This window comes from Sceloporus occidentalis, unplaced genomic scaffold (assembly GCF_023333645.1).
Source record: "Sceloporus occidentalis isolate IW3139 unplaced genomic scaffold, rSceOcc1.0.p SCAF_31, whole genome shotgun sequence".
Classification (NCBI taxonomy): Eukaryota; Metazoa; Chordata; class Lepidosauria; order Squamata; family Phrynosomatidae; genus Sceloporus; species Sceloporus occidentalis.
The window spans coordinates 9,977,447-9,988,995 of NW_028317011.1; the positions used below are offsets into that span (position 1 = coordinate 9,977,447).

Genomic DNA, 11,549 nt, shown 5'->3' on the forward strand with positions numbered 1-11,549 from the left:
TCTCGATGTGCTGAAGTCGGGATTGGCAGCTCATGGTGGCGCGCTTCACACCGGCGGAATGCTGCAGGTGACACTTTGTAGGGGAAGGCAGGGAGTGTGTCCCCTGTTCTGTGGTTAGTGATGCGTTTGACAAGACACTTTCAAGCGGGGGTGGCTGGCGCATTATGTAGTACTGCTGTTAACTACAGTTTACAGTGAGCATTGAAAGGGTTACGGAGGGTGACCGAGGTGAAATTAGCAGCCTGTTGGGGTATTAGTACCTGAAGGGCATGCAAGCCAATGTGGCGCTGTTTATATCTTCGCGGTGGGGCTTGTTGAACACCTTCCGTGTATTGTATGTGTTTTTGGCATGCATCCGTGTATTGTATGTGATTTGGCATGCACTTCGTTATACGCTACGTTAATGTACGTCAGCCAGTCAGTCAGCTGATAATGGTGCAATAACAAAGAGCTGTGTGTGGAAGCCGGGCCTACCTGTCCATGAAGCCACTTTATCGCTCCAAGACCCAACATTTGATTACTGGCACCTGCTTTTACTTACTCGAGTGGGAGCAGATGAGTTAAGTGATTTGGAGGAAGGCCCAATCCCAAATAATCCTTATGTTTGTTTATGATACTGCTTTTAGTTTTATCCTTTACATACAGGCATTATATCTCTTTTCCTCAAAGCCTTGGTACGCTTGGAGCATGTCATTTATATTACTAGATAAAACAGCCATTAGCTCTGATGTTAATGGGCGCTCCGGCATATCCCTTTTGCATTGCGTATTAATGTGTGCACAAATGTTATTGTTTCACAAACTTGTTTTAGAAGTATGCGAGTCGGCCAAGGAACAATCCACTAGGGAAAAACCCATTGTGTCGATCCTGAAAAATGAGAGATGGCTGCTCCTATCTTTATACGTTAATGAATATACACTGTGTATTTTAATCTGTAAATATATGTTTATATATTAAGTGTGCTAAACTGTGAAATACACAACTCGGGAAGAGTGACAAATCTTGTTTAAAGGGACAGTCCAATGCCCCGTACAGCACTACCAAAGAAGAATGCATATTAGTATTTGAGTAATTTTTACTATTGGCTACTTGGAGCGTCCTATTACTGGCAGTGAATTGTCCAATTAGGATCAGTGAGAGCGCTTTCTGTCCATGCACAAGAGGGTTCATTTCGAACTCGAGTTGGCCGATGGTGAATACATGCATACCGGTCAACAGGCAAACAGGCTTCGATGCTGAGGAAGGTATGACATAAGGTGACACTCAGCTATCATATGCATTAATGAGCATGCAATGGCGAAGGTGTCCCTTAACTATGCTAAATAAAGCTTTATTAATTTGAAATGTGTTTCTTTCTTTACGTTCAACGTCAGGTCTGATATAATGTAGGCAATATTTGTTTCGTTTACAAAGAAAACAATGTAAGAATAGCAAGAAATAAACAATGACGTTTTCTATTTTGAAAATGTCAGCGTTCTCTGGAAATATTAGTTATTCAGTGAACTGTGAATCTACCAAACAGGTAGATTGTGAACCACAATTTAAATTAAAGCCAATCAGTTATGTTCCCAAATTCTGCATCTTACAGTTCCGAACATTGAATAAAACTTAACATAAATGTAATGATGCTTTCAGAGTGAGATAAGCAATGGATATGCATTCACAACAGAAAGTACAGTAATGGATTTTAAGAAATACTTATACTAATTAACAAGTAAAAACTTATTCAAATGCAACAGACATGATGGACCAGTCCTTTTCTGCCATGACTATTTATTTCTGTTCTTAGAATATTTAAATGTATTGCTCCAGTAAACCTTACAACAAAGAACGCATGTTAAAGTACTAGTATAAGAGAGATGTTAACTCTGCCATTGTGTAGGCTACATGAATCGTAATAAATGTCTTTGCTAAGAAACTCTTTACAAAAAAATGCATTATATATATATATAACATGAACTTTTATGTGCTATAAATACTAATAGGGACACTTTAATGCATGTGATAGCTGTCTCCTTTAAATTAACTTTTCCCTCTTGCATGGAGGGATTCTACAGAGTTGCCCAATGCATTTGCTCTCTTTCCCCGCCCTGTAGCTCTTTGGTTTGAAGGAGATGTATTTGGCGAAATTATTCTAAGGAGACCCAAAAATAAATATAAATAATAAAAAAAATGAAAATAAAAAAGACCCCAGTGATGTCATCAAGACACCCTCCAATTTCAAGAAAATGTAGGAAGAAAAAAAGGCCAATATCCATTGTTAAGATACCACCATTTGAATTACCCTGGGGTGGTCTGATGGGGTAAATTGAATTGACCGGCTTCAAAGATGGGGAAGAATGAGTAGATGCCAAAATTCAAAGTTAAAGAAAAAATGCATACCTCCCAAATGTGGCCTTTTAGCCCCAAAACAACCTGACAAACCTATGCATTGGTGGTGTTACTGTGTTTGGCTGTGTTGTATACCAGAAGCTGTAAATCCATACCAAAAGTATGTGTACAAGAAAAATAATGGTGTCTGCTTTTATTATATTTTGCATTGCAGTTTACCAAAGATCTAGGTTTCTTAATGTTGGCTTTCAAGCAGTCTGAAGCTTGCATGTTTATACCACCCCAATGATTTGTGGCTTCCTATTAAGTTTGTGTTAAGTTGCTGGTTGTTCCTGTACTGGTTCGAGCAGCTTTATTATTATTATTATTATTATTATCCTTTATTTATATAGCGCCAACAGTTTACGCAGCGCTTAATACAATACATAAATTAATACAATACATAAATTCAAGGGATATGACAAGACAAGAATTGACAGACTAAGACAAACCGATACATTTGGTGGAGAGAGTAAATGTGGGTGAGAAGAATGTCGGACAGGAAAAGAAATGAACTTATTAGGGATGTCAGTAGTGCTGCAAATAAATGAGTCTATAGTGTCAAAAAGGTACAAGCTGTAGGTAGTTTTGATAAATGAATTATGTGCATCTGAATGATTAGTACTATGGAATGTGTTGATGCTTTGTTGTTTTACTTTTTTTTTTTTTTTAGTTTTTAAAGTTATTTCATTTCCCCCCCATTTTGTAACCCTTTTTGGCTGGAGATAACTTTGAAGTCTTTATAGATCCCAGGGATGTCTTCAGTAGCCCAAATGATGTCATAATGACATTGCTTGAGTCTGTATAATTTGTATGTTGTATATAATGGTTGGTGTGCAGATGCACTGCATTTACTTGGAAAGGAAGAATATGTTGATCTCTGTGTTTTTCCACATTTAGTGTTAATAGAGATTTTGTTTGTTTTACTGAAAAATGCTTTTTCTGCATTAAAATGGTTTTGAAGGGGTAATATTTGCTTTGGGCGACTTGCTCATACGACTGGGAAACGGAGAAAAATAATGGCTTTATTTACTTGTTTTACGAATAAGGAGAGATTCAGATGGCTGTTTGAATAAAGGTCTTCATTGTTCCTCATGAAATGTAAATATTGTCTGGCTACACCAGTTGAACTAATCAGGTTTTCTTCAAAGCAAATGTTTAGCACAAGTAAGACTTGAAGGAGAACTTAGCTTAATAAAACTAGACAAATGTTTAGAACAATATAAAGATTTTTTTCACCAGTTACGGTGTAGTGAAAACTGACATAAAAGAGCTCTCTGCACGTATGTATTGCTAAATTACATTTCCAGAAAGAAGGTCAGAATGTCTAGAGGCGATCTAATGCTTTAAGTATAGTTGAAGAAAAGTTTCAGATTAGAACCAAAAGTAGAAACGTGTTTGCGGCAATGTAATGGCGAAAGAGCAAAATATAAGCACTGAGTAGGGAGTTGGTTGAGAAGTAATAATTGGATCGCATCTGACTTTGCATCTATGCTACAAAGTTAAATAGAACACTAGTAAACTTTTGATCTATGCCTTGACTGGAACAAATGAGCTTAAAGTTCAGCAAGGGCTGCGGGTCGCCTACCATGACCACACCTCCTGCTTTTTTGTAAATTGACTCTTCAGGTCAATGTCGTGTTCTTTTTTTTTTTTGTCTACAGGAAGCAGGTCAACATGAAGTGAAACTTCAGGGGATTGCCCTTCAGCAAAGAGTACAGCAACCGTTTTGGCTTGTGCTGTCTATGAACAAAGCAGTCTTGGCATTATGTTCTGAAGGTGCCTGCCTTTCTTCTGCAAGGTGTATGCTTTAACACCCAATCTCTAGGTTCATGACTGAAGAAGACGCTCCGTTTATAATGGAGGATTATACCACCAGGACCTATGGAACAGGTGGCCCGGACAACAGACCTTTGTTTGGGGAGACTTCAGCAAGGGTGAGGCTTTGTTGCACAGATGTGTCAATGTAATACAAGAGGTATTGTGGAAAAAATGATGTCAATAAGTCCCCTCTGCTTATAACGATGCATACAGCTTAAGAGAAGTTGCAGCCTTTATATATTTCTTTTACAGATCAGTATTTTTTATCTCTGATTTGCTATATTCTTCTAAACGTTTGCAGCATGTTAGAACCATTTTATGTTGAGAAGCCACTCAACACAACCAGTGTTTTACACCACACCATTAGAATTGTTCATGTTTCCTATTCTGTTAAGTTTACAGGGCACATTTTGGGATGTTTTTTGTTGGCTTTTTTTTTTGTTTTTGCACAATTTTGTTTTGAAACAGATACCAGCTTCCTTCTAAAGTAGTTGGTTTATATGAAAGTAACTTGAAGTATTCGTAGAGTCAATATAACTTGAGTTCAAAGATCTTGAACAAACTTCAATAGAATTCACAATTCAAGAGGTACTTGATCAATGCTATGTAGTAATGCCATGTTTGTCCTTATCCTGATAAGTGAAATTTTTCATTATTCACGTAATACCATGTTAAGCAATTATTCAAAAAGTTCTCTTTTAATGGGGGTTGGATTATCAACACGATTTAGACATTGATATATTTATATATCTATAATTAAAAATATATGTTATATATATATATATATATAATTGATTTGTGCACCAGGTCTTATGGCCTGGAATTTCAATTTTTTTTGTCTCCACTTTTCAGGATAGAATCATTCATTTGATTGTTGGTGGATTAACATCCCTCTTTGTTCTGGTAAGTATATACATAATCTGCTCAGAGTTCTCTTGACCAAATAGCATTAAACATTTTATTTTAATAAATAACACTTGCTCTGTAAGGCTGCACAGAACATCAGGGTAAATGAGGGAAAGGAGACTATGTAGTATTTCCACTTTACAGTGTAAAACCTCTGATTTCCCTAAACACAGCTGACATCGGTGTTAGATTGTCTAATAGCAGACTTTGATTATGTACTTAGCATTTACTTTATGAATGGCAGAACTAACTGTGTTCTAACAATACATTTTACATATTCCTTTGTTTCACAGGGTTGGAATCATTAGTATAGTCACACTATAGACCACTATTTCCCAACTTTTAATGCATATTGGAGCACAATTTTCCATGGACTCAATGCATTTTATTGAGGGTGGATTTGATTTAAATCAAGTTGATTTTAAATCACTGGCCAGACTCAGTTTTTAAAGATTTACAATAATAACCTGTCAGATTAGTAAAACAGCTATATTGTAACTGATTTTAGTTTAATAGGTTAATCACTCATATTTGAAGAAATACCTTTTTTTTTTTTTTAAATTTAACTAAAACAATAACATACATCTATAGCATACATCTTATATTTGCTGTAATGTCAACTGAAGTGAAGTGGTTAAACAAAATATCTTTAAAAAAACATAACTAAGCTCTGTTTCATGCTGAATAACCTTTGGCCTATAATGTATCTTAAATAGGAAATATTATCCTATATAGGATAGATTTTTGCTCAAAAAGCATTTCATTAAAATGAGTTCTTTTTAAATTTTAAATGATCGATTTGAAACGTCCCTGATGTTTTTGCATACAGGTCTGTACATGCATTAATTTATGTTTTATCGATGTTAAAAGATCCCTTACCTGCTTCTATTGTAGCTCAGCCCACGTTTTAGTCAATGAGAGTTCAGCTGGCATGCGTGTTGATGAGCTGAAAGTGCAGTAAACTAATATATATATATATATATATATATATATATATATATATAATGCATAATGTATCCCTTTTAAAAAAAAAAGTCTGTATCCATTTACATGCACAAAGAAGCAATGTACTCCATGCAAAATTAATTTTAACATGAAAATAAGGCAGAAGGTGCATCGTTAAGAAGAACCAGGAGAATGAAAGCAGCATTTCTGACATTATAAAAATAGTCTAATTTGTGTGTTAGTAACCTCTGCACAGGCTAGTCCTAAAGTTAGGAAACTGATTTTTTTTATGTGGAAATACGAACAGACTTTTCTTACCTGGCTGTATTAACTTAGACACAAATGTTTGAACATTCTTTGTATCTGTGTACATTCAAGTTACCAAATACCAGTGTGCTTTTCCTTCAAGGTTTCTTTTGGCCCTGCATAATGCATTTGAAATGTCAAAACTTTATTAAAGCAATCATCATAATGCGTAGGGCAGAGCTTCCCAACCAAGTCTTCAAATTTGTTTGTTGGACTAGAATGCGGTAACTACTAAATCCTGCACCGTCAATAAAAGTGTATGCGTATGAAAGCGCTAGGACAGTGATGTCAGGGAGTTGAAATAGTGTAGAGACTAATTTTATGTTTCTAAACATTTTTCTCATAGTTGTTTTGGGTAGATCACAAGTTCAACCACACGAGAAAAAAAGATTTTTAGAAAGGCTGTTTACACATACTTTGGAAACTCTGTAATTATTTGTAACTGTATTTATGAGAGATTGTGTGACTGAATGAGGGCAGTGGAAAAGTGTAATCTCAGAAGCAAAAGCACACTGAGGCCTATTGGCCAAGGGGAGAGTTTACAATAAGAAGGGCTGAGTTGTCTCTGTTTAAGCTGATTTAGGTATACATTGTACAGGGCCAGCCAAGTGCTTCCTGCAGCAGAAGCATGCAGGTATAGTAAAGGAGATGAAACACAATTCTCCTTTTAGTGAATGAACCTACCTGTATTGGGGATGCCAGTAAAAAGAAAAGAATTCCCATCTGGTTCTGTAGAGAGCTGAAAGATATTCTAAAACCAAAAGACTGGCATATAGAAAATACATTTAAAAGTATACAAAGGCAGGCCGGTCCGCAGGTTGCACACATCTCCTGTTGCCTGTGCTCCAACTCTGGTTTCTCCCATTGATTTCAGTACTAATATATACAAACTGACAGTTCTGTAATGTTTTACCTTATTTATCAAGGGTACTTTGGTATTTGTTCAGCATATGATTGCTTCTGTGTTCCACCTGAATGGAGCTGCTGGCGCTTTGGTAGTTTGTCTTTTCAGTAAATGTCCTTGTATAAGGAAGTGGTACTTATTCCTTCACCTTTTTGTGTGAAGTCATCAGATGGCCTTCATTTTTCTACATATCAAAAGATCAACCATCGACTATTGCTGGAGTTGTTGTAGATTGACATTTATGCTCGGGGAAACAATACCTCAATGCGGTTTTCGAACCATAATGGTATGTGTGTAAACGCTGTGCTGCCACTTTTCTAGCTAATGAAATCGGTACATTTACTACTGTACGTCTGTTGCTCCAGTAAAAACATTGCTTGTGTGTAGTTTATATTATTGCATATAATTATGCTTTTTTTCTGGGATAATTTTGCACTTTATATGCTTTCTCCCAACAGGTAACATTTATCAGCGCTTTTGTTTTTCCTCAACCACCTCCGAAGCCGGTGAATGTGTTCTTTGCTATCTGCATATTTTTGTGCTCCGTTACAGCTCTGGTACTGGTAAGTGTTAAGACTGGGAATTCATGAGTTAATTTGATACTGGGCTGAATAGCTGGGAAGGGTTAGTGGAGGCCCCCCACCAAGATTTAAAATGTTCCCGTTATTGAAAGAAAAATGCCGTATTTGCTCGATTATAAGATGTTTTTTTTCAGAGCAAATGCTCTGAAAAATACCACTCGTCTTATAATTGGGGTCGTCTTATAATCAGACCTCAAATAGGTCCTCCTGTCTCCCCCCCGCCCCACTTACCGGTGCTTCTGAGTCCCCGGTGTGTAGCCGGGGCAGCGTGTAGATGTCTACGCGATTCACGTAGACAACTTACGCTGCAGCCGGAAGGAGGTATGGCTAGTAGAGGGGGTTGTTTGCGTCCATCTCGCAGACCTTCCCCGGCTGTCAGAGATCAGAGTTCCCCGATGGACGCAGACAACCCCCACTACTAGCCACACCTCCTTCCGGCTGCAGCGTAAGTTGTCTACGCGAATCGCCATATAACTACTGCGATTGACAATTATTTCACTTTCCAAATTTTAAAGGGATCTTCTAAACGAGTTATTCTCAAATTTAATGTAAAAGTGATTCCGGTGTTAAGTTGAAATGTGAACTAGCAGGATTACTCAATGGGTTTTTACATTTTGGAGCAGTTTTTTGTATTTAAATATACTTTATGTATACTTTGTTTGTTAATCACGATTATCTTACAGCTTGTTTTCTCAAATGCATAAATTGATACTGGTACTTTGATAGAATTTTATCTTGGAATTGATGATGCTTCGTATGTAGGCAAAACACATACTCGTGCTAACATTTACATCACTTTATCTCCCTCAGATTTTTTGGTATCGACAAGGAGACCTGGAGCCTAAATTTAGGAAACTGATCTATTATATTTTATTTTCCATTGTCATGTTGTGCATATGTGCCAACTTATACTTTCACGATGTAGGGAAATGAAGCATGAGGATTTCCAAAGGATACAGAATGCATTGGAAAGCATGATCTTCAGTAATCTTGATAAGAGAAGATAAAATAGTGGAACCCACATGGTTTTTCACTGTTCCCTTTAATGAGGGAAGATGCAACTGCCATGAGACTTACCTTTTTCCCCCTTTTAAACCATTGTTGCACTTACAAAACATTCTGGTCAAGCACTTTGAGTGTCTGTTTCTTTTTATGTCTGATTAGTTCAGATGTAACAAGTTAGTACAGTTTGTCAAATATTGTTTATTTTGTTTAAATATATCAGTTTGTTTCTACTATGCAACAGATGCCAGTAAGTACTGTTTCACATTACAAAAAAGTATAAGATTAGGCTATGAAAGACATCTGAACAAAGGTTTAAATAAACAAAAAATACTTGCCTTTTTGTTAAACTATTGTTTGAAAATGTCTAGAAAAGGCAAACATCTACCTCAAAAGTGAAGAAAGTACCTACAACTTGACAGTAATGTGGGGCTAGCACCTTTGGCGGAGTAATGTGTTCATAGACAAAGTAAACTGTCAAAATGACCATAAAAAAGTGGACTCTTTGGTACTTGCCTATTTGTTGTGATCTGTTATTTCTACTGTATTTTAAAAGAAATACTGAGGTGAATGACCTCCGTCAAACCCTAGGTTTTGGAAATGGAATGCTCAATGTAGTGGCTCACCCTTACTTAGGAGTGTTGGCAGTATTGCTAAGTCTATCCAAAAGACTGACTAAATCACAGCTCATCACATGAAATCCTGCACCAGGGGCTATTGCTGGAAAATTCTGTACTTTATATATGTTTAATTTTATCACATACTACCAGTAGGTGCAATACACTTTGTGTGTGAAGGGTAGATCTCCAGTTCCCATGCTAGACCATAATCATTACACCATACAATACTACCAAGGCTGATGTTTAATTTTTTTACTGGTTGTTGTTATAACAACTTATTAAATTGTTGTCACAATCTTTTTATAACTGGCAAAAAAAGTAGCAAGTGAGATTAACTCCTTTCAGTCCAATACGGAGTCAGCTGTACATCCTAAAAAGCCCAAAAGGACGTACCGGTACGTCCTAATTTTATTACAGCGGCAGAGACATCAGGAGCCATCTTGACAGCCTGGACTCCCCATCAGCCACAGCCATTACATAAGGAATGTCTAATGGCATTCCCTTCCTGTACACGTCACTGGAGGACAAGATATCCAATATTTCATGTGCATTATGAAGATATACCAAACAGGATCTCTGCTCCCCCTGCTGCCTTATGATGCCCGTTGTGAGCCGCAATGCAGGTAAGGGATCCTTGCTCTCTGATCAGGGCAGGGGAGATTAGAGGGAAGAGAACAATTGAATTGAATTTTTCCCCCAAAATATAAATAAAAATGAGCAATAAATTAAAAAAAAATACATAAACAATACAGTGGGCTCAGTGATGTCACTGACATCACTGGCTTATATAACCTGCAAGAGATCCTTAAAGGGATCTCTATCCATATTACACTCTTAACAGTCCAAAAAAAGCCATTACATCCCATTGTCCTAGCACTACATGTAAAAAGTATAACCCCTCCCCTAAAGTCAGAAGTATTACACAGTACCCTACATGGTAGTATTTTTAAGGGATGGATGTGGCCTTCTATAACATAGCAAAATATGTTTGTGGGGTATGTCTAATCAGGGGATGTGTTTTTTTTTTTGTTTTTTTTTTACATACTAGCACTAACTCTTTTTGGCATATTTCTAGGATTTCAAATGAAATCCCTATATTTTCTGGAAAAAAGGATGTATGATTTGTGTGGGTACATTTAAACAAAAAGGGGAATCTTAATGAAAGTAACATTGTAAAAATAGCAAAAAAACTAAGGTACTAAGTAACCCCGATATTGAAGGGGTTAAGTAATTACTGAAATTACAGGTAGGATGTGATCCTTTCTTACATTCTAGAAAACGTGATATAAAAAGTTGACATAACTTACAGGTCCCATGTGAATGTTTGTTTAGCTGATAGGGATACTTTAACACTATTACATGTATTTTGGAACACTGGCTGCACCACCTTACCTTTTTTTGTATGTTTTGGGGTTTTTTTTGTTCCTCCCCAGGTAGCACACAGTGAATTTTAGAATTGAAGAATGTGTGCATTACCTAGTAGTAATATTTTCTCATTAGCCAAGATTGATTGTTTTGCTGGTAATTCCTCCTTAACATATATCTTGGGAATAGAATGCCAGCTTCTTAAACTGAGTGTATGAGCTGGCTTAAGCATGATTAAAGTTCTGACCATTCTCTTTCATATAGTTGAACGTTCCTACTTCATTATGGGAATTAAAGTGCAAAGTAACATTTGGTCAGATCAGCTGCTAGCGGAAGAATAATATTTCTCTCAACATGCTTCAAACGAGCAGAGCGTTTAATATTTGATCTCTGAATCTTATAAGCCCCCATCTGTCTAACTTTTAAAAATCGTATCTCCCACTCTTTTATAATTTGGGTTCTATGCACATTTTGAAACGTGCCGAAAAAGCCTTTAAAGGATATCATTCAGAGTATAAGTATAAACTATGTGGGAGCTTCCTTTTTTATGTGTTTCTAGTTTTATGGATTTGGGATTGTACTTTTCTACTAACTAGCAATGAGCACTGCTTTAAACAAAACAAGCAAGCAACCGATGCCAGCAGCATTCAGGTAAGTATCATTATTTTGTATCTGCTTTTGCTATCTGTTTCGCTACCACGTTTGTTTGACAGGCCTGCTTTTAGTTGG

At 36.6% G+C, this 11,549-nt stretch overlaps 1 protein-coding gene across 1 annotated transcript; it reads left to right on the forward strand.

Moving 5' to 3' along the window:
- Window positions 1-4,229: 4,229 nt before the first annotated feature.
- LOC149298827 (transmembrane protein 243-like) lies at window positions 4,230-8,766 on the forward strand. Its single transcript, XM_089487260.1, has 4 exons — window positions 4,230-4,307; window positions 5,044-5,094; window positions 7,711-7,815; window positions 8,644-8,766. The coding sequence occupies exons 1-4, from the start codon at window positions 4,230-4,232 to the stop codon at window positions 8,764-8,766; spliced, it is 357 nt and encodes a 118-aa protein (XP_089343386.1).
- Window positions 8,767-11,549: the final 2,783 nt, after the last annotated feature.